This window comes from Sander lucioperca, chromosome 6, assembly GCF_008315115.2.
Source record: "Sander lucioperca isolate FBNREF2018 chromosome 6, SLUC_FBN_1.2, whole genome shotgun sequence".
Lineage (NCBI taxonomy): Eukaryota > Metazoa > Chordata > Actinopteri > Perciformes > Percidae > Sander > Sander lucioperca.
The window spans coordinates 11,668,016-11,691,189 of record NC_050178.1 but is presented as its reverse complement, the minus strand read 5'-3'; the positions used below and the strand labels follow the sequence as shown (position 1 = coordinate 11,691,189).

General features: G+C 36.8%; 2 protein-coding genes and 2 long non-coding RNA genes across 7 annotated transcripts in view; 1 reads left to right on the top strand and 3 right to left on the bottom strand.

Annotated features, from left to right (window-relative positions):
• Nucleotides 1-2,867, bottom strand: part of LOC116051473 — an 87,656-nt gene extending 84,789 nt beyond the window's left edge. Inside the window, exons 1-2 of one of the 2 annotated variants that reach the window (XR_004897736.1) lie at nucleotides 2,623-2,867; nucleotides 2,277-2,375 (exon numbers count right to left, since the gene is read on the bottom strand). This is a non-coding gene — a long non-coding RNA (uncharacterized LOC116051473). The remainder of the gene's footprint in view (nucleotides 1-2,276; nucleotides 2,376-2,622) is intronic. The other variant, XR_004897735.1, reaches the window with a different exon arrangement.
• Nucleotides 2,868-7,277: 4,410 nt separating this feature from the next.
• On the top strand, nucleotides 7,278-17,705 carry LOC116051470 (protein phosphatase 1 regulatory subunit 12B-like). Its single transcript, XM_031301923.2, has 7 exons — nucleotides 7,278-7,643; nucleotides 10,603-10,619; nucleotides 10,760-10,889; nucleotides 13,342-13,443; nucleotides 13,860-13,910; nucleotides 14,015-14,065; nucleotides 16,359-17,705. The coding sequence occupies exons 1-7, from the start codon at nucleotides 7,548-7,550 to the stop codon at nucleotides 16,443-16,445; spliced, it is 534 nt and encodes a 177-aa protein (XP_031157783.1). The 5' UTR covers nucleotides 7,278-7,547; the 3' UTR covers nucleotides 16,446-17,705.
• Nucleotides 8,384-10,091, bottom strand: LOC118495361. The gene is made up of 3 exons (XR_004897737.1): nucleotides 9,968-10,091; nucleotides 9,068-9,117; nucleotides 8,384-8,918 (listed from the first exon to the last, which is right to left on the bottom strand). It is a non-coding gene; the product is annotated as an uncharacterized LOC118495361 (long non-coding RNA).
• A 2,005-nt stretch (nucleotides 17,706-19,710) lies between the features above and the next one.
• The window catches only part of LOC116051468 (synaptotagmin-2-like), a 31,388-nt gene continuing 27,924 nt past the window's right edge, over nucleotides 19,711-23,174 (bottom strand). For all 3 annotated transcript variants that reach the window (XM_036002586.1, XM_031301922.2, XM_031301920.2), the window contains exons 8-9: nucleotides 22,622-22,755; nucleotides 19,711-22,453 (exon numbers count right to left, since the gene is read on the bottom strand). In XM_036002586.1, the coding sequence (XP_035858479.1) occupies nucleotides 22,238-22,453; nucleotides 22,622-22,755 (350 nt within the window). In that variant the 3' untranslated portion in view covers nucleotides 19,711-22,237. The remainder of the gene's footprint in view (nucleotides 22,454-22,621; nucleotides 22,756-23,174) is intronic.

Here is a 23,174-nt window from a genome sequence, read left to right as displayed (position 1 = left end):
TTGTCTCATTTGTTTCAAAGTTACAATGATTTAACACTGAGGAATGATTGACCACTAGCAGCCCTATTGGGCAATGTGTTGTTTTTATCTCATGCATAAGTATGCTACACACATGTAACACATAAAGCGGTTTAAGCAGCTTAATGTTAGACTAGATTGAGTACAGGGCTTTGTAAATTCATGTAAAAGTCTTACATGATTAGACAGACTGCACGGTTTCATCTTGATGTCTGTATGTTCTGTTCTCCACTTGGCTGTGTAAGTTATTTCATCAATAAAAGACTTACTTTGAAAGGTGCAGATAGACAATTAACGCACACCTTATGTAAAAAATATATACGTTGGCAAATAAAATAAACGAGGTCAGCAGCTAAGTTGCTAAAAATGAGCTAACTTCACAACAAACTCTCATCACTACAACACGTATGTCACACATACCACTTGATTGTTTGATTTTGCATCGACTGCACGCTGTGTGACAGAATGCAACATATGACCGTCAATAGTTATCTATAATTATGTTGTAATTCTTTGATTGACCCTCGCTGATCACCAAGACTATGGTTGCGCTTGCTTTATCTAGCCTGCTACTCAGCTCAATTACCACTGGTACTGGCCGGGTACCACAGAGGAGAATTTTGTGCTAACCGCAAAGAGAGTCTGCATGTGGTGGCACATTGCCAAAGTAGATCAGCACTGTGAAGTGTAAATTTCCCAAAAAGTGGTGCTTTCAACGATAAGGGGGTGAGGAGAGATCAGCTTTTTAATGACAGCAACGCCAATACAGTAAGTGGCAGCGTTTGCCGCAGGTACTCAACAAATATTGCCTTGCACGGCAGCTGGATTCTCTTGATATTACAAGATAATGCAGCTTCAAGTAATGTGTTTGTGTCCAAACCACCATGGTTCTGACCAATCTGCGCTTTGTGGGGAGCTACTGGCAGCTATGGCCTTGGTTTAGGTGTGTGTGATGACACTTTATGTGAAGGAAAACACAAATTTCAGGAGGCAGGTTACAATTCAAAATATACAAATATATTGGAATATAATGCAGTAAGGGGGCTTTAATATCAGGAAACTGGGCCCGGATCAGAGTGCACTTGACCCCAAAGTCTAGTTTGTTTGATAAGTGTGTGAACACGATCCACGGAGCGTTCAGGTCCAGTCAAGCCACCCTTATCAGCGCTAGCCAAAAAAAAAATACAGCTGCTGTGGATGAGAGGGGAGTTGACTGCTGGAAGTAAAGACGTTTTGGTGCTGGTGATTTTCCTTTGCTGATGGCTTAAACTTCTTTGGGTGGCACCAAAAAATTATCTATGTGGCCACAAACTTGATTAAAAATGACTGCTAAACTTGAGTAAATTTGTAAGTGAGTTTCAATTTCAGCTCCATGAAGGTGGTTGGCATGATAAGTGCCACCAGGAGTGGGAAAGTAAATAAGTAAATATACTCAAATGCTTCACATGCATAGTTTTGAGGTAACATTACTTGGAATTTGCTTGAGTGTCTTAATTATCTACGCCACAACATTCCAGGAAAGATGATGCTGTAATTGTTAGTCCACTACATTTATTATTCACTCACCCATGTACCTGTGCACTTATCTAGTTATAAGTGTTTATAGTTTTCTGTGTAGTATTTCAAATTGTATTTTATGTCATTTCTAGACTGTATGTATTTCTAATGTATTTATTACCGAGCCCTCCTTCCCTTTCCCTAAGTGGCTATACCACTTGTCAGGCCGCCATTGTAAATAAGAACCTGTTCTTAATGACTTGTCTGTAAAAATAAAGATGAAATAAAATAAACATCCTCAAAACAGCCTCAATATAGTGCAGATATATATGATAAGCTCTTCAACTGCATTAACCTTACTGAAAATAAACAACACAATAGCAATAGCCTACAAGTTAAACTTGGACCAGCTTATAACATTTGAATGCTGCTTTGTTACACATTTTAACACTTAAGTTATTTATGGAGGTCTTCTTAATTTTGATGCCAAAATTGATTCACTTTTATTTAATTAAAGTTATGAATGCAGGAGGTTTGCATCGAACGGAGTGTTTTACCATAGGATTATTTCTATGGTTTTTACACTGTGGTATTATATTTTAATGGTGGATATGTGTGCAATCCTTCCACCACTGCAGTTGGGCTACATAACATGCTGTCACGCCCCCCACCCAAGCAGTCGCTGTGAATGGTATGGGGACATGAGTAGCTAGGTCAAAGAGTCTAGGAGAGTCTAGCTAGCAGAATAGACAACGTGATACCTTTTCAGATCCAGACTAGAAGCCACACTTTGCTGAATCCATTTCACTAAAGACACGTAACCGTTAGCTCTTCCAAGTCCGTCCAGTCCATCTCTCCTCCTGCCATGGCCAAGCGCAAGTCAAAGAAACCACAAGAAGAAAATACCTCCATTTCGTCGGAGTCATCAGTATCACAGACAGTCCAGGAAAAGGATAAACTCCTAGCTATACTTCTCCAGCTTTGTTGTTCATTATTATCTTCAGTCGGGGGGGCTCTATAATCATGGGGTGTTTTTTTTTTTTACAACAGCTGCACAGTCTCGACCGTCTGTCAGTCTTTTACAACAACGCAAAGAGAATCACAAACCTCCAGCAGGTGATAAAGATGGCGGACGCACAATTAAGTTAGCCAACTTCACATGTGTTTTTTTTTTCTGCTGCGCGGGTCATTGTGACATACTTTTACAGATTTAGTTTGAACTTAATTTCGGCGTTGCATGGAAGAGGGTGGGGGCGGGGGATATCTATCACAGCATGACAACATGGCTGCGCTGCGTTAAGTTCGCTTGGGAGCGCTGTGGAGAGGTCTGTCAATGCCATAGACAGTATATAAACGGTCAATGCGAGACGTTTAGCTCGCTAGCTAAAGAAGAAAACGTAAGATACCGGACATTGGTGAATTTCCTTCAAAGTAAACGAATTACGTTTGCCATTTTTGAACGAATGAGTTTATATGATCCAATGAACAAATATATAAGTATGCGTATGAAATAACTGTCATACGGTATGACACAATTCTTTCAGTCACCTGTAGTGTGTGCTATTTAGAGGATAGTATGATGGAAAATGTTGGTCGGTGGTTTTATTTTGAAGACTGTCTTACAACCTTATCTTTTCAAAATAAAATGTCTTACTAAGGCATTTCAAAATGACACCTGTTTGTATTTTTGGCACGACTTGACCGAGCAACTGCATGGTCACGTTTCAGTGACATCGACAGCCCGGCTATTGTATGAAATATTAATAATGTTAATGATGTTGTACATCATCAGTACTATCTGCTGGCTGCTCTGTCATGGTACACATGTATAATTTTGTATCACAATATTAATATAGTACATTTTCTCAATAATCAATTGAGAAACAGTTTGAAATGTCTGTGTTTGGTTAGTTCAAAAGCCCTGCAGTGATTTGTAACACTACCCACAATGGCCTAATACACCCAGAGATATTCATAGGACCACGGTATAAACAATAGCCTATTTAAATTTCGCTAACAAATTTATATCGTCTCATGGGAGACTGTATTGTCATGCACAACCCTACTTAGTACACCAATATCACAGCTCAGTCTGACATAAATCAATGACAAGAACTGATGTAAAAGGTTTAAACTGAAAACCACCATGGCTAAATAATTTCTCTCACTCGCTAGACTGATAAATGTTTGGGTGTGGAGGAGAAGATATTATATATAATAACCTATTTGTCTATCTCAGTTGGCAAATGCTCCTTCTTGGTCAATGAAACTTAAGTCAAATGAGGAGGGTCCAGCAGCAGAGGAGTTCAGCTCCACTACAGCACAGCTAGAAGATGTTGGACAAGGACGAGGCAATGCAGGAAGAACAGCCACTGGAACAGGAAGTGTGTGTGTGTGTGTGTGTGTGGGGTTATAGAGGAGAAAGAAGAAGAATAAAAGAATAAATGACAGAAGAGGAAGAAGAAATTACACCAGAAGAGCAAAAAGACGAGGAAATTACAGAACAGAGAGAAGAGCATTAGGTTGCTGGGTTGATGCAGAAGAGGTGGTCACAGAAGAGATTGTAGACGGTCACGTTTTGGCCGAGTTTTTGGAAGAGGAGTTCTTTGAAGATGTGGAAAACTGGGAGACTGTAGAGGAAGAGTCAGCTGACTTAAATAGTGAGGTCTTCATGGACGAAAATGAGGAGGACAGGTAGTGTTACTTGAAATGCTCCAGTAAATAATTAGTTCATAAGACTGTGTCTGATTGAGATTAGTAGGGACATTTTTTACATGCCGCACACTCTTATAGTATTTGTTTTATTCTACTTGAGTGCGATTGTGACAGCATTCATTTTGTGTCAGGTGTCTATTACTGAAAAACACAAAGAATTTTGTAGAACTTTGATAAATGAATAATTATTTTTTAATAAAATCAAAATTGCTTAAATTGTATTAATTTAAGTCTTGACAACAGGTATTGATATACAGTATGATTGCTGTTGTTAGTTCAATATGAAATACATAGTTTAGTCAGCAGAAACATGGGAAGGGTTGAAAGTAAAAAAAATAAGTCACATAAAGAGCAACAGGTTACCGAAAGTAAAGGGTTGATGAAAATTACATTAGTTATGTAAAGTAATTTTAACACACTTCCTATCACTCTGTTGTAGAATTGGCATGTCACAAAAACATTTTACATTTTTTTTTTAATTAAATGAACTGTATTTTATTAAATTACACATGACAAGATGAGCATATGAAATGTTAATACTTTTTTGCAATATGAAAGCGTACATGAATGCAACTGTACTTACAGCTTGTAATTTAACATACGTACATACTGTATGTAGCGCCTCTCTCCCTGAAGTTATTTATGGTACAAGTGTACATGTGAGTACATATGATTCCATTGATACATACTGTTCTCTTATCATGAAGCTCTTTTGTGAAAAGGTTAAAGTTCTATGTTCTTCCAGCAGGTGGTGCCTGATCACTACTATAATGATGAAGAAAAATCAACAAATGTGAAAGAGGAACCAAAAACGTTCTAAAGAGGAGATCTGATCATGATTTTTATCTTGGTTGTAAGATTACTAAAAGGGGAAATCCAACACCTAGCTAGTGTACATCTGGCTTCATACATTAGCCTTCTCGTGTTGTGTAGACTACAGTTACCCTTGATTGTGAAGAAACAGCAACCACATGTCTTTCATTTGAAATTACTCTTGGGTTGCCATGAGGTTGCATTTTAAAGACTTAAACACTTACGTAAGTGTGGCAGCTCTGCCCAGACACCATTTGACAGTTGGTCTTTTTTTAATTTGTATTAATGGGAGTAATTACATTACTTTCTCAGGACAAAACATCAAAAAGGGGGGCATGATAGCCAGGTGGAAACAAGCTGACAGGCATATTCAATGGAGAACAGTTATCAGATGTAAGGCAAAACCTAATGGGAGGTTTAATAGTTGAATGTTAAATGCATAATGTTTATATCTTTAAAATGATGACATGCTTAACCTTGTGTTGACTTCGGGTCACATTGACCCGTTTTCAATTTTTGTTTTATATCAGAAAATATGGGATGTAGAAATAAGCGCTGAATATGTGTAGAAGAAAAATTTAACAATTTAAAACGTTGGAAAAAGCAAAAACAAACTGTGAAAAAAAAGACGTCAAAAAAAAGCTCAAAATATGGGCAAGAATAGAAATGTGTGAAATGATTTGTCTTATTTAATTCTGTCATTAGATTACAGCAGGCTCAGGGCAAGGCTTGCACTGCCAGCCTACTCTGAGTCAGGTTGGAATTGATTAAAGAGACATAAAACGATGCACGTGGTGTGTATCACCACCTGGACCACTAACACTTGTCAACCTTCCAACAACCAGATCGTTTAAGATTTTTAACCCTTATCGAATATTTTGTGTGAAACCTTTCGGTGTACTTGCTATATGAAATGTATTTGTCACATTGCATAAGCATTTACAACATGAGTCCCTTAGGATTCTCTTTTTAGGAGAATACATTGCAAACAAATGACCTGTGCTAACGTAATGAACGCAGCTATGTCACGGAATATACTCCAAAGGTATGTAAACGCGTCTTAACTGTCAACACATGCAGCCTCAGCTTGATTAAATTAAAACAACAGATCTAACCCTAAGCACAGTATATTTGTGCATCTGACCAACCTGTTGTTTTTTATACACTCTTATCTCACTCTAAACACAAACCCATGTGCGCTTGGCCATCTACTGCATGCATTTACATTTTACTTCTACTTTCTGATGTACCTTCTACCAGTTGTTTTAATTGAGGAGTTACCATATGTTAACATGTGTTTTCAGGTGTGGAATGTAACTAAGTACACTTACATTAGTACTGTACATAAGTACATTTTTGAGGTACTTGTACATTACTTGAGTATTTCCCTACTTTATATGTCTATTCCACTATTCAGAGGGAAATATTTTACTTTTTACTTCACTACATTTATTTGACAACACTATACTTACAGTTAAGATTATTAACACAAAATATGATCAACTAATAATTATGTATTATTATAGATTACTATAAGCTATCCAGCATTATATAAAGTAGTTAAAACTTTACCAGCTGCAACATCAAAGTGATGTGCACACAATGCATCATGCATATAATTAATATGTTTTTTTTTAAAACTTTATTTCAAAACATAGATTACAAAGGTTCAGTCATTGCAATGTATATACAATAAAATACAAAAATATATACAAACTATAATATCGAGGTAAAAATGAAAATAATAAACTAAACAAAAGGAAATAAAAAAAATACAAAGAGGACAGACTTCCAAAAGTCAATAGTGTAGACTTAATAATATAATATACATGTAGTACTTTTACTTTTGTTACCTTAAGTACACTTTGATGCTGATACTTCTGTACTTTAACTTAAATACCATTTTAACAACAATTAAGGATTTTACTTTAGGTCTACTTGTATTTAAGTAAAATATCTACTTCTTCCTCCGGTTGTTTCATACTTATTTTTAATGCAAAGGGAAGTACAGTGATAAGCACACTTTCCTAAATACAGTACCAAAATGAAATTCATGAAAATGAAATACACACTATGTAAGCAAATTTCACATTTAGGCTACATCTAAACACAAAGACTAATTATGCTTTTCTTTTTCCATTTTTGGCTGAATGACCCAGAGTCCCTGGAGAACCCGTGTGAACAATACTGCTGTCAGATCCTTGTGTCTACACATACACACTACAGCCCGCCTACTCCCCAGTCCCACCACTTCCTCCACAGCTCTCACATTTGTGCAGTTCTTTCACGCTCATCAGATATTCAATGTCTCACCATCACATGAAGATCAAGGAAGATCAAGGAAACAGCCACATAAATTCATATCAGTGGATTATAAGTAGGTTTCTCCATCTTTGCTGCTTTTTTGTTTAAGAACTTTTATTTAAAAAAAAAAAAAAAAAACTTTTTTGGAAATACTTTGGACCACATTAGAGCTGCATGCGGAGGCCAGCAGCTCGGGAGCAATGTCATCTCTACTTTCTCACAACAATGATCAGCCACGCATCAGAAAGTCGCTCTCTGACTCCTCTCCAACTTCATCTACCACCAAGAGCCTGAGGGTAAGGCCACATTGTTTTTAATCTTTTCAGTGTCTGTTTAGTTAGAGGAAATGCCATGGTTGAAATAATGCAAACACTAACATCAAAGCTTAGACATTGTCAAACAAATTTGTCTGCAACAAGCCACAGAGGTATTCCTCTGTGTGTGTGTGTGTGTGTGTGTGTGTGTGTGTGTGTGTGTGTGTGTGTGTGTGTGTGTGCGTACGTACATTGGCAGATAATTTTACTAGCCTACATGATCAATGGAAAAAATTATGTGTAGCCATAAATGACCTCTTACTGCCTCATTTGAAACAAAGTCCTTTTTTGGAAAACACTGTTTACACATGACAGCTGTTGGAATGCAACTAAAGATTGTATCTAATGTCCTCTAATCCACTTTACACTGTCTATGGCACTATCACTATTGCAATACGTTCTTTATATTGTGGTGCAATAAAGACAAAGTGTATACAAGCGGAATTTCTCAAAAGATGATTTACTCGGTGACTCTTCGAGTGTTTCCCTAAAGCTATGATATCATTGTAGGCATTTATTTTTATACTTTAAATTGACAATTAATCATATACAAACAATTACATATGGTGTTGTTTCCATTTGCCAATTCTATCAGTGTATTATTTATCAAAGCATGCTGATCTGAATAGATTTTGAATCTTTGTACAACTTTAAACTTTAGAAACATGTTAGTGGATTAGATTATAAAAGTTTGTTTGGGTTTTTTTTTAATTTTGTTTGGGCATTTGCCTCTATCCTTATAAGTGTTCAATTGTGGTTACATGGTACGCATCTTAGACCCCTATGTCACCCCAGATAATAAAGGTTTTTTTTATTTTATCTCTTATAACACTTTGACATGCTTCTAAAGGTTCATAATAACTCCCATTAAGTGGGACACAAAATTGCATGTTGATGTGAATGAGCATGGAGGAACAAAACTTGCAAGTTGAAACCAGGGAAAAGTTGTAACGATCAGTTAGTCTTATTTGTTTATGTTAACTAAGAATCCACTTGGGAAAGCTTGATGGAGAGACACAGAGAGAGAGATACAGGAAGAGAGAGAGAGAAAGAAAGAAAGCAAGCAGGGGGTGAAAGACAGAAAGGATGACAGGGAACAGAGAGGAGGAGGGGTAGAGTGCTTAGGACTGGCTTGTGGGAACTCAGAGGCAGTATTTCTGGATGTTTATCTCTCTGCTAGTCCTACGGGAAACTCACATTTTCCACATGGGAATAGCTGGTCAGCAGGCAAGAAGTTCCTCACAGGATCTAGAAAGGCTGGAGGACAGCTTAGTGACAGAGTCGCTCACATACATGGGACACAAAAGCCTATGTTTCCATCAGCATCTGTTTATATGTGCTGTTGCTTAATCTAAACCAGAGCTTTTTCCAAGTCTGCACACTGTATATCATTAATGACCGTTTACCGAGCATATCCAAGTGTCCAGAGAGTCTTAAAATGAGCTGACATCAGATTCTGGGGAAGATCCAAAGGTCTTGTAAATGTCTGAGCAGAGGCATATCACTGTGTTTACACATAGTGTCTGCAACTTAAAGCCCTGTTACTTCTTTATTGATATCCACTTGCCATCTCTATGATGTAGTTAGACATGTAAGTGTTTAAGCAGTGTTCACCAGTCTGATTTTTGCTTTAGTTTATGTGACTGTCAGAATAAGTCTATGTCTAAAACAATAGAGTACAATGCAAAAATGGAACTGCATGTACTGTCTTAAAAAGTGATGTCTGCAGCAATATTCAGTGCAGCAAGATAATTACTTTGATTATTATTATTAATCATTATTGAATATTTGATTGATGGATACCATTAGTGAATATAATAAAAACTAAAAGAGTAAGTCATATAAGCTTTTCCTATGAATAATATGATGAAAGAGCGTTTAAAGATAAAGAGGATGGGTTCAGTATCTTCAGAGAGGATATGGCAACACTGATTTATCCCCGCTGAGTACTGTTTTATATCTTAAAGGTTCCATAGCATGCTCATTTCAGGTTCATACTTGTATTTTGGGGTTCTACTAGAAAATGTTTACATGCTTTAATGTTCAAAAAACATTCTTTTCCATTTTAGCGCCTGTCTCTTTAAGCCCCCCTCCTTCGCAGTCACCAGATGAAAACCAAATGGAACACCTATGGGAGATTTTGCACCAATGTGTTAGATAGCACTCTCTGTCATCATCATCATCAAAAACACTAAATAAGAGAATTTATTTGGAAGAATAGTGTTCAATCTATGCTAGCATATAACCCTTCCAACTTCAGCAGACAATAATGAACACATTGTGAAAGCCACTGCCAGAGCTATTACCTTTTTTGGATGTGTTTAGTTATCTCTGCTTGTCAGTTTACTTAAGCGATCACTTCCTCTCTCCTTTAACTTGGCTTGGTATTTCAGACTACCATAAAAACCTTTCTTGGAAAACTGTACCAAAAAAAATAAAAAAATAAGTAAGTCTTTCATGAGGAATTCCTGGTTCTGTCACTTCAAAGAATCACTGCACTTTGCTTTCTAGATCTATTGATAATGAACGTACTTGCTGATTGTGAAGTATTAAAATATGTCCTGTGTGCATTGCGACTGCATGTTTACAATATTATGCAGAGGAAATGGTCAATATGGTACAAACTACAACCTCGTTTGTGGATTTGATTCCACACGGTACCTTATAAATCTCACATCACGACCAAACAGCCTGTCAAACAAATGATGAAGTCAAGCTGTGTGATGTCATTATTTGTACAGTAATGAGCATCTACTGACGTAGAGCACGGGTCATGATGGGGTTGAATGACTTGTTTAGGCCAAGTAAGGTTTTAGTTAGGACTAAGTACCTTGGGTAAGATAATCAAGATTATCCTTACAAAAAAAAAAAGTTAGAGTGGTTGTTGCATTTTTCATTTTGGTCAGATAGCCAGTTCTAAAACATTTCTCCTCTCTTTTAGCACGAGAGACTGTCGAGGTAAGCAAATCTAATTCACACCATCAATACATACAAAAGAAGATTCTATTGCCTGAGAGAATCAATCAGTGTCTCTGTGACATTAAACTCTGACAGTAACAGAGAAGCTGAGTGTTGAATGGTTAATCTTGTGTTTTCAGATTGAGCTCGTCCGATGTCTCCAACGACACATCAACAAACCACGCTGAGTCCTACTTCTTGCGGCGGGAGAACAGATTGTCTGCAAGGAAAAAGGCAGAAGAAGAGACAGCGAACAATGACTATAAAAAGGCAGGTGACGCACTTTGCATGTTGATAATATTTCAAGTGACTGTTGTTGTGGTGCTAAACTAACAAAGGAACTAAATGTGATCACGTGACAATTAATAAACTCACTTAAAGGCGGGGTTGGTAACTATTTCCAGTATACACTTTTTTATATATTGTTTGAAATGGTCTTTACACCCCGACAGCAATAAATAACATATGGGCTCTGAAAAAGGAGCGAAAAAGACCCGTCATCTGTAGCTGCTGTAATCCTGTTAAAACACCAAGACACATCACTGTCTAGCGGTCAGTTTGGAAAGAACCAATGAAAAGCCTCCTTGCCCTGCTGAGGTACTCTACCCCTCTCCTGTACGAGCCTGAGCTCAATGCGCGTCATCGCTGCATTGCTAATAGTAGTCATGTTTGTTTTAAACATTCGGTATGATAATATTAGGTGTTTGCTTACCGTTGAATGAGACATGAAGTAAAATTGCGTTCACTCTGAAGCAGCGACACATCGGTGCTCGTGCACTTCTGTGTGTGGGGTCAGAGCCCCGAGGGCAGGGGGTGGGGTTAGATGGAGCCGCGAGGAGATGCTACTTTCAAATGTTGCTAACTTTTTAACATTACCAACCTTGCCTTTAAAGAGTCTGCATTTTATTCAACCAATGATTTTCAGCACAGGGACGTCATCATGGACGGACAGACAGACAGACAGACAGACAGACAGACAGACAGACAGACAGACAGACCACAAGATGGCTGAGCCTTTGACAATTATCCAATGAAAATTAGATACAAATATCCAGCCTCCAAAGGATGTTGCACCGCCAACACAGAAATTTTAAAATAAAAGTACACAACAAAATGTTACATAAACAGTAGAGCAGAAAAGACTAGTCCCTAGACTAGTTGGTGCACAGAAAGAAAAAAAAAGGCTAAAATGTTGCTAAGTGATAATCTGTTAATGTCATTTATTAACCCTTGTGTTGTCCTTCCGTTGACCTTGAACTTGTTGTTTCTTCCGGGTCAAAATTGAAAATGAACTTACTTTCTTTGGGCGCTGTTGGGTGCCCCCCAACGTTTTATTTATTTTTTTTTTTTTAATGCTTTTTAAAAATCATGGTCAATAAACCTAATTTATATGACATTGTACATCATTTGAGTAAAAATTGATGAGAAAAAATTATTATTTTTTTGAGGAATAGTTAAGATCAGAGGATGTTGAGGGGATCACAGACTGGTTTAAGTCAAATTTAAGTCAGGATACTGTTTTGAAACCATTAAGAAATGAAAATGCTATAAAATTAAATAAAACACCAACATTCAATGAAAGTAATCAATTTTACCTGCGAAGAATGTTGCATGGGTTCCATACAACATACATCCATGTTATTTTGGGGCAATTTGGTTGAAAGAAACCCATATTTCTGACATAAAAAAAACTTTGAAAGCGGGTCAAATTTGACCTGTGGATAACACAAGCGTTAAGCACATTTTCTGGATACATTTTTTATACGTTTTATACATTGGTTTTATATCATTGTAAATTCAATATCTTTGGGTTTTCTGACTGGTGGTCGACCAAATAAATCTATTTGATGGCATTATCTTGAAAATTATGATAGGTATTTTTCTCTATTTTCTGATGCTTTATAGTCTAAATGATTGGTTTATAAATCAAAACAAGCAGTCTAAAGACGTGAAGCTACTTGGGCACAGCGGTGCTTTGAGCTAAATGCTAACATCAACATGCTCTCCATGATAATGCTAACATACTGATATTTAGCAGGTACCATGTTTACCCTGCTCAACATCTTAGTTTAGCCGTTAGCATGCTAACATTGGCTATTTAGCACCAAACAAAGCCAAACACAAAGTATAGCTAAGACCGATGAGAATGTAATTAGTTTTGCAAACAAAGATACACACCTTTGTGCCAATCTAGTCAGTAGATGTTGAGATATTTCACTGGATAAGTATAAACTTTGACCTGTTCATTGTAATGGACCTTTTTCACAGCAGACATTTTGACTTGTCATAGTAGGAAAAGCACAGCTGAAATTGATAACCTTAACGATGGCTCAATTCCATCAAGTGTCCCAGTAAGCTATCTCAGTGAGTCAGCATGCACAACACCAGGGCCTCTCCTAAGTGGAATGCAGCCATCATTAATGGTTTTGAATACACCTGTGCTTTTCCTACTATGACATGTCAACATGTCTGCTGTGAAAAAGGTCTATAGATACAATGTTGTGAAACAACTAAAGTCATTAGGATTCATGATCTGGGCACCATTAAAATACCTGTACCAGATGCCATAGTTGTCAATGGGGTGATGAAACAAAGTATTAGTTGCATACTAAACGGTTAAAACTACCACACAAACTGTGGCTGTTGATGTCAATGTCTGTGTGCTGTGAAAACAATCAAACACTCATTTTAAATGCTGACAAGTGCATATTTTATGATGTAGATGTATGAAAAGGCACTGGCTACCAATCAAAGACTCAAGTCCAGGCTGGAAACAAGTAAACAGGAACTGGCCATGATTCAGGACCAGCTGCAGAGAGCACAGGTACGATACACACAGTTAATGTACAGTACCTAATTTGAAGTGTGAAAGAACTGAAGAAAAATGGTTGCTGAAGAGGCAATTTAAAAAGTACCCAAAAGTTTCTGCAATTCAGGTTTTTTTTGTCATACAGAAATGTATTCCATATATTCTATGTTCTCGTTTTGATATCAGGTAATGTAAGAGAAATGTGACATGAAAGATAGCAGTTATACAAGGAAGCTGCAATGTCATTACTGTCAGATTGCAGGTCTGAATTATGGAATAATAACAGTGAGCCACTTTAGAGTTGCTGTGTGCATATTGGATATTTTTACATCAACACTTGGGCTCACTGTTCTGAAAATGTAGCACCCATAATCATACAGTTTCAAGGATTTCTACTATAATCTTTTGATAATAACCTGTCATTGTTGCAGAGGGGAAGAGTGGGAGATTGTGGCTCCAACATGCTTGAGACAGAAAAAAAGGTAACAACTCAGCATTAGACTAATACTTATAACCATGTTTTAATTCAAAGTGTTTATCTTGAGTTCATATTTTTATTATTTTTATTGAATGTTCTTTTTCGTAGGAAAGTTGGAGTCTAAAAAAGAGGATATCAGATATGGAAGAACAGTTAAAGGTAATTCATAGTTCTATTGTTATTCACCTTAATATGCACTTGATTATTTTCATATTCTGTCTCCTTAAAAATATATAGTAGTAGTAATAGTTGTATAATAGATAATAATATAGCAAGATCTCTTATCCAGGAGAAAGTTAAGATAATTTGACATGAGAAAAACAATGAACAATCAAATCCAAACAGTGTAAAGGGTCTGTGGGACTTGGAGCCGTGGCGTTAGCAGCTCTGTCTACGGTGGTTTTAGCTGACATCATTTGTCACCATTATGCTCTGCTGGCTGTGGAATGTGTGAGCACTTTGACACTGCAGCAACCGAGCCATCAGTATTCATCTGTGGCCTAACGTTCACAAATGTCTGCTGTGTTATGCCCAAGAGGATGCAAACAACAACCTCTTGTTATCTGTGAATGAGAGCTAAACAAACATGGGATGCTGGTTTGAAAATAGATATTCACAACAGAGAAGCACTGTTATTGTGTGTATTTAAATTAGCAAGTCTGGTCCATTTGTGTCTGTGTGTCAAGTGTAAAAGAGTATGTGTGTGTTTGTGTAATTGTATTTGTTTTATCATAATGAACAGCCCAGATTTATCCAAATCAGATGACTCTTTTATTGTAAAGCTAATTTCCTTTCTGGATTAGTCAGCAGCAGGAACAAAAGTGAGAAATGTAAAACAGTTGGACTAGAGCCTACGTATAGCTGTTACAGTGACTCACAGTGTGATGAGATTTTGGACAAGGCCTCAAAATACTAAAGGATGTTTAAAGGAGTAAAGTTGTCCAGAAAAATATTTTTGTTATGCTATCCAGCTTTCAAAAATCCTCAAATAATAAATAAATTAAAAATAAGACCATAAAAGGTTGAGCCGTTTTTACATTGTCCGGTATTTACATGGTCCCCATCACACACGAAGTACACAACAGGAGGTTGTCTGTTTCAGTCACATTATCACTAGTCTATATCAACAACATTTCATTAACGGGATAGTTAGAGTGCCCCCAGAAATTCCGCCAGATGTCCCTCATTTTCTGCCGGATGTCCGTCACCTTCCGCTTTTATTGTGTTGGCATTCTAAACTTCGGTGGATTTATGAGGACTATCGGTTAACTGCTCCTCAGATCTCTGCAGGGTAAATCCAGACAGCTAGCTGGACTTTCTGTCCAATCTGAGTTTTCTGTTGCACGACTAAAATAAATGTTGAATGTGCACATTCCACCAAAACAAGTTCCTTCCCGAGGCTATTTTGCAGAGGCACCGTTGATAGAAATGCTAATTAACCAGAGCACGTTTTTCTCCTATCCAGGAACATTGTGTGAACTAGCCAGACCTTCCTCCGCAGCGCTGTGGAAAGCAAGACTACATTCACACTTACTGGAAATACTCTGTTTGGTTTAGTTGAGTACAAACCGCTTCGTAATTAGGTCATGAACAACTGAGTCTTTTGCCGGTCCTTGATTTTGTCTGATCATTTTGATCGTTTGTTCGTCTCTCCAGTTAGACATTTTCCTTGGCGTCTTTGTGTAATTCATCCTTTAGCTTCACTGATTTGGACATTTGCATTCTCACATGCAGCTCCATCAGGTAATGACTAGATAAGTTCAGTGACCAGTTTAACATATCCTCATACAACGGTTCTAATGATATCTTATGAAAAGTTATGCAAAATATTATTTGTGTTATCTTAAGAATGTCCAGCAACACGAGTGATCAGAGCGCCTGCGCAACCCTTGCAGCGCACGGCCTGTATAGGCAACAACACTGCTTGTTTAGGAGGTATGTTTGTTACATAACTAACATACAGTCATGTGAAAAAAATAGGACACCCATGCTAAAGTTGACTAAAAAGAAGAATAAAAAAATCATCTTTTGGAAATTGATCTTAGTGCCTTAACTAAAAAAATGAGGAAAAATCCAATCTTTAAGGACACCAATTTTCTTTGTGAATGAATAATGTATCGTAAATAAATAAATGTTCTTCCTTAAAATACAGGGGGCATAAGTAAGTACACCCCTATGTTAAATTCCCATAGAGGCAGGCATATTTTTATTTTTAAAGGCCAGTTATTTCATGGATCCAGGATACTATGCATACTGATAAAGTTCCCTTGGCCTTTGGAATTAAAATAGCCCCACATCATCACATACCCTTCACCATACCTAGAGATTGGCATGGGGTACTTTCCATAAAATCATCTCTCAATGCAAATCAAACCAGCTATTAGGCTAACTGAAATAAACATGTCATTTTACATCTGTGCCCACTTTAGTTGTCTCATGCTCTTTTCTTCAGGTTAAAGCAGAGCTGAATATGGAGAACCAGAGACTGAAGGATGAGAATGGAGCTTTAATCCGGGTCATCACTAAACTGTCCAAGTGAGATAAGAAGCAGGAAGGCTGAGAAGAAGAGTGAGGGATACCAGAAGCCATACCTATACCTGCATTCCTCCTACATTCATCCTATCATCCTAAGTCTTAACTTTGCCTGTTGAGTAACTAACATTTGCAGGGATAAAGACACATTTTACATCAGATGTGAAAGCTTCATGTTACTGTACTGTATACAAAGTAGTAGCACCTTCCCTGACAGAAAAAAATAAATATTATACATATTCATAAAATATTTCTACAAAAAAAGGCAAATGCCAACACAACCACTTCATGTGTTTTTCTTACATGAACAAATTGTCCAGGAGTGAGGCATTTATAAAACTGCGTGATCACATCAAGAATATCTCTAGATACATATATGGACAAAATATTGCAGGTATTTCCACGGAGGTATTACCATGGAAACTGCAATATTTCTTTTGTCCATTCCATTTGCAGACCTTGAAAATCAGCTCTTATGTATCAGGGAAAGTGGATGATGGATGAGCTACATTTTTTTTAGGAACGTGGAAGCATCATCTCTGATTTAAGAGCCTTAACCTTGAAGTATGATGTCACAAATGACAAATTCTTCTTAACCGCAATTTAAAAAATTGCTGCGTCGTTGTGGAGCTTTTAGTCACATAAAGATCATACAAAGATCAAAATCTTTATCAGCAGATGGTGGGATGGCAAAAGTGAGGTTGTTTTGCAGCTGCTGTTTTGAAGTTTAAAACTTAACTTTAAAACCCCAACTTTAAACTCAACATGAATATAAGGTTCTGATGAAGATCGTGTTACATGACCCAAAGCTCCAGAACAGCCACTCAATGAACCCTGAGGTGAGACTGTTCTGTCAACTGCCGTTTTAAATGTCAAGAAGGAACTTTGAAGCTAAAGTACAGCAAAAAAAAACATCCCAATGAAATAAAGGGAATTCTATTTTATTTATGTACTGTATATCACTTTTATTTCATTATATCATCACGACTCAACACAAAGACCTGTTGTGTTTATGTTATTATGTTAGCTTTAGAAGCACCGCCCTGGCTGTAATTTATCTTCTAATTCCTATTCAGAAGATTTAATGAGTCCCATTCATAATCTTACATTCACGGGATCCCTGCCAGACTGAGATTTAATTTTCTATTCTGTTCATATTTACTTTGGATTATTATATAATCAAATTAGTCTCCACAGTGTGTTTGCATATATTTTAGAAACACATACAATTACACGCATATTACGCATAAACTCCGATTAACACAAACTTCAGTCCAGCATCCTTGTTCATCATTCTGCTGATGTGTTGCATTTTGTTTGGTTTGACATGTGACAACACTCTTCCTAGTATTTTTCTCATGATCTATAATATGATGCCACCCACTGACCAAAAGTGGAAAAGCACCGTCTGATTCCATTTACACACCACACAGGACGAGGCTACTTAAAATGCCTTTATTTTCCTAAGATTACATTTAGACAACACACAGATATGTCCTGACCACATCCCATATTTTGGTTCCCTTGAGTATTTCAGTTCTACATAGAGTGATATATGAGTACAAGTTTTGTGGTCTTTTTGTTCCCTTTTTATTTTTTGCTGGAAAACATGGATTTTGTACGGAAATAAATCATGCAGTTCACAAAAAGGCACAACTATTGACACACCTCTACAACAAGACAAAAACAAGAGTCAAGAAAGCTATTCAAGCATTTCCCTCGTCTATGTTGCTCGGAAAGTGAATGCCTGATGGAGTAGGTTGGACGAGGATCAGGCCTTTGGATGTTCTGTATTATGGCTATGTTCACATAAGAGGACTAAAGAGGAACCATTATTGAAGCAGCAGATTGGCAGTATTGCATTGCGAATGTTGTTCTGCACTGTTTGGGTCTGCTCTGTGCTCAAGATAGCTTGTGAGACCCAGGAAGACGGGGATTTTGTTGCCTGCATTGCAGAAACGTGAAAGACTCATACAGTCCATTTACACAACACCATAAAACAAATACAGGCTCTATTGGTCCTATTGCAAATACACAAAAAACACATATATATATATATATATATATATATATATATATATATATATGTATTGTATATGTATATATATACAAATACGTAGATGAGAGTGAGTATATTAAATGACCCCCAGGAAAGGATGACCTGACACACATTGTAGAAAAGGATGTAAATTGGTGGTCCTCCATGATCTGAACTTAAATTTGACACCACATTGTAGAATTTAATCTTCAGAATAGACTTGACATTGAAAATGAAAAATGTGTCTGGTATGTATTCCTCTCAGCCCCTCGTACATAGAGAGATAGCTGCATTATAATCTAAAAGATGAACTGTCATAAAGATTGTTAATCTTCATGCACTGTAGGTTGTAAATAAAGGTTTATCTGACAGTAAATGACAGTGACTCAAAACAAAAGCACACAGGGTTAACAAATCCCCACATTAGAAATGTCATAGTGGACACATCATCGATATCTCAGAGCATGCACAAGTGACAAAACACCAGCTCATCCCATTGCAGTCCATTAGCCAAACTGTGTGTTCATTCATGAAGAAACATTTGGAATGAAACTATTATTGATTGCTTAATTACATGACTGGAGCTCCTTAAGAGGACTGCATCAATAATATGCAGTAATAATATTTCACAGAACTAATCTGGCAAAGAAATAGTAATAAAAAAATACTGTATAATGACATTAAAAGTTTAGTTTAGTTTATATTCAAGTTACTGAATTATTTCTTATGTTAAAAAGTATAATCAGACATATGGGAACAGGTTTATTTGAATAGCAATAAGATGAGAAGGTACAATTTAATGAAGGAAAATGATTAAGTCGCCCACTGTAACTACATCTGGCAGGAGTAAATGAAGGCAACACTTACGGTACACTGAGATAGAAAATCACGGAGCCGGCAAATATTCTCCTTTTTTTAAATATGTACAGTTTACCGGTCAGCGACCAACACATACTGTATAACATGTGCAAGCAGAAATGAACAATAATTACATGACTTGTAGCCCAGGCATATCGTAACACTGGATTGAGTTTCGTTTTGGTTTAGAGGACACATACAAACGATGACAGAAAACCAGACAACCATGCAGGATTATGGAGATTGTGGATTTTTGTTTTGTTTTTTACATATGATACACAAAGCAACCCTGCTTTAATCATACACATGGAATATTCAGACATACCTTCGGTCCCATTCAGCAAAAATACATACACTTTGCAGTCAGTGCATACTCTTTTTTACTCCATTTTATTATCAAAAATGACACAGAACACAAACACACATACACAATATAATTATGGTTCCTCTTTAAAACATGCTACTATTTACATCATCTTGTGAATACATGCTAAAGCTTATTAACAAATTTGCACAATGCATAATGTTAACAATAGGAGGACGTAGTACTGTGCATGGAGCAATCAGTGTGCTGCTGTTTAGCTTCCTGCAGAATTCTTTTTACTTCTGGTGACAATATGGCCTCCTATGAAAGCAAAGAAAGGCAGTAATAATTTGAACCTTTGGACACTGAATACTTAATGTTGAAATTCAAATACCAATGAAATTACGGAATTTCAATTTTTATTTTGAAAACCAACTTTCTGATTTCAAAAAGTTTGAATTCCCCTCTTTGACTTCATTTTGAAAACCGTTTTTGTTTTTTTAATTTTCACAAATTCTGATTGACAATGTAAGTGCACTAAATGTCCCATCTCTCATCTGAGCTTCTCTTTAGTCGATTATATGAAACAGCATGTTATTTTACAGTATTAATTATAGAAATATAGATACTGTTACAATATAGTTTTCTAACTATTAGTTATTGTGGCAATACATAAAGAACTATCTGTGTCTATATTTTATTCCTAGAAGCTAATATGGGGATTTTTTCTTTTCATCAAATCATAATATTTCTCAATCAGTTTTGCTTTGGTAGCCAAAATTTTCAAGATTTAAGTTTTCATCCTGAATTTTGGTGTCTAAATGAACTCAATTCTTTTCAGATCCAAAAATGACCAATTGAATTTGAGCAACTTGTTAATAGTTTTTACTGTGAATTCATTTAAAATAATTCTTTGAGATTTCAAGGTGGGGAATTCAAACCACATGAATTCAAATAAATAGTTCTCCAAGTTAAATATTTCAGTGCTATAAATTATATAGTATTAAAATGTCAACATTAGGTATTTAGTAGTAATGAAACTTTACAATTAGTTGCATATAAGATTCAAATCCTTATGGGCTTTTTTGCCTCCGTACCTCTGCACATCAGTCACACCGTATGTCTGGGATGAAGTTGTAACACCACTATGTTGCAGCACTTTGGCCCAAGGTTTACAAAGCTTTTGGCCGTTGAGTGAGCGATCTAAACAACATGAAATACTGCGAGGCATGATACATGCTAGATTCTGCAGCAAAATGGTCCAACATATGTTTATTGTATTATATGTTTTGATGTAACACTTGCCCTGTTGAGATTCTACAATCTTGCATTTTGTACTTGAACTCACACTCTCTTAAAAGGTGTGGCTACATCTTCTACATTTCAAATTTCAGTTCTTTATAAAAACATCTTGTCCTTGACAGAAATCCTCATCTTGCTCCACCAAAAAACTATTGGTGTATTGAAGTGTACTGTAGTATGTTTGGTAAGCTACAACATCCGTCAAAGAAAGACATATAATCCGTTTGGTGGCTATCAACAAAAAAATGAGTTAGATGGCACTGTTTATCACAAGCAAGAGCAGAATTTAAAAGAAGCATAGTCATAATTGGTCTGAACATCATTGATAAGCCTTTTCATAGCCTTACTTTGTCCACGGATAAGTAAGGTTTTACATCCAAGTGGTCAACCCAGCTCAAGACAGACTCCAGATGGCACATTCACAGTGTCCGAGACTACTTCTGAATGATTTTCAAAAGTTTCCCTTTGAAATAAAACAATGAAGCTTACTTTATTTCTCAAAGTGTCATATCAGGAAAGGCACCCTTGTATTCCTGTCCTACATTAGATCTGTCTGAAGACACAGAGATGTGTGTTGGACCTAAATGCATAGACGCGCCTTCATGGCAACACAAAACAAGCAACTCAGATCAGACAGCTGCTCCGTACTGTGTTATGTTTGTATATCCCTCTCAAATGTGAGCTGATAAAATGAAGACAATCATTCATGCAGATTTATCTTAAAAATATATTGCAACATGGATCTCTGCATTCAGTGATCTTGACCTCATTCATTCTCAATTAAATATTTGCATTAATAGACTAAAACAGACTCTATGCAGGAAATAACCCAATACTACAATACTTTCTATTGCAAGTTAAAGCACACTTATTAGCAAGATACAATACTGGGCGTGGTGTATGCAGAGCAGTGGGGAGGTAAGTCAAGCATGCTCTAGAAACTAAACTAAAGCTTTATTTCCAGCATTGTCTTCACCAAGACTTTCGTTCAGTGTCAGCACCCTAAGAATCAGTTTCTAAGTTTCTTCAAATGAAAGAAGGACCAACAGTCGATCGTTCATGAACCAGTCACCCGATAACTCAACGCCACTCTTCTCAGCATACACTAATGTGTGAAATGTGATGCTTAAAAAGAGTTTTTTTCGACTTAACCATGAATGAGCGGATATTCTAAGATGTGTCTTTTTTGCTGAGCAGATTTCATGACGAGTCGTCACATGTTAAGTCATGGGTTTCATGCAAAGTAGGGGTGGGGGTTGGAACTCTGAGTTAGTACATTAGCTGGTTGGGGAGCACGTTACTTCTTTGCATTCAATGATGCTAGCTGACCATCGATATCCTCCTCTGGCTGCAATGGATGCCACTGGGCAATGGGGCGGCGGGGATTAGCCAGCATGTCGGACCAGTGCTTCAGACCTAGGCCACTCGCCTTACTGCCCACGAAGATCTTTCCGATGGCGTCATTCTTACCGATCTTGTCATAATCAAACACTGTGACTGCCACCAAGATTTTCTAAGAAGAAAACAAGAGAGTATGTGTAATTTCTTATAGTTAATAAGTCATCAAAATATGCATGCAGATTACTTTCATCGTGAAGAAACAACACTTTGCTTTACCCACAGCTGTATATAATTACCTTACTGATAAAGGATACATATTTTAGTTTGACTTGTACTGTACCTGCATCTGTTCCAGGGGGATTTCAAAGCTGAAGGATTCATTATAGTATGGGTTGAGGGTATTCTTCTTCACTGTAGTCTTCTTTTTCTTCAGACGCTTACCCCCCTGCAGCAGCTGGATCTTCACATATGGATCTGCAAAGGGTGTCATTATGATCAGCAATAGAGAACTTCAAGGCAGATTATTGCAATGTACAGTAGTTGTACCTGATGTTTCGGCAATATTTACTTCCCTTTTGTCACTTCTAATATGCATTTCAATTATTTGATCTCCTGATTATTTCTGATTATTCCTGTATTGATTTATGCTCAGTTTATGTGATATATGTGCTATGTTTTTGATTATATTGAATTTTAATTGTGAACTGAATTTCTCAAGTGTACTTGCATGACAAAGCACAGTCAAACTCTGAGATTCCCTTTTGTCAAAAAAATGTTTTAGGTTCTAGGGACCAAAAGTCTTTATCATTAAATACTTGCATTAAGCTGAAGTATGCAGAGCCTAAGCTTCTTTTCTCCATGTTATTATCTCCATATATTTCAGGCCTTCTTTC

Excerpts from the sequence above, each read along its gene's own strand:
- LOC116051470 (XM_031301923.2), top strand. The coding sequence starts at position 7,548 with ATGTCATCTCTACTTTCTCACAACAATGATCAGCCACGCATCAGAAAG. Across the intron at positions 13,444-13,859 it reads ACCAGCTGCAGAGAGCACAG|AGGGGAAGAGTGGGAGATTG; the intron begins GTACGATACACA and ends TCATTGTTGCAG. Across the intron at positions 14,066-16,358 it reads ATATGGAAGAACAGTTAAAG|GTTAAAGCAGAGCTGAATAT; the intron begins GTAATTCATAGT and ends TCTTTTCTTCAG.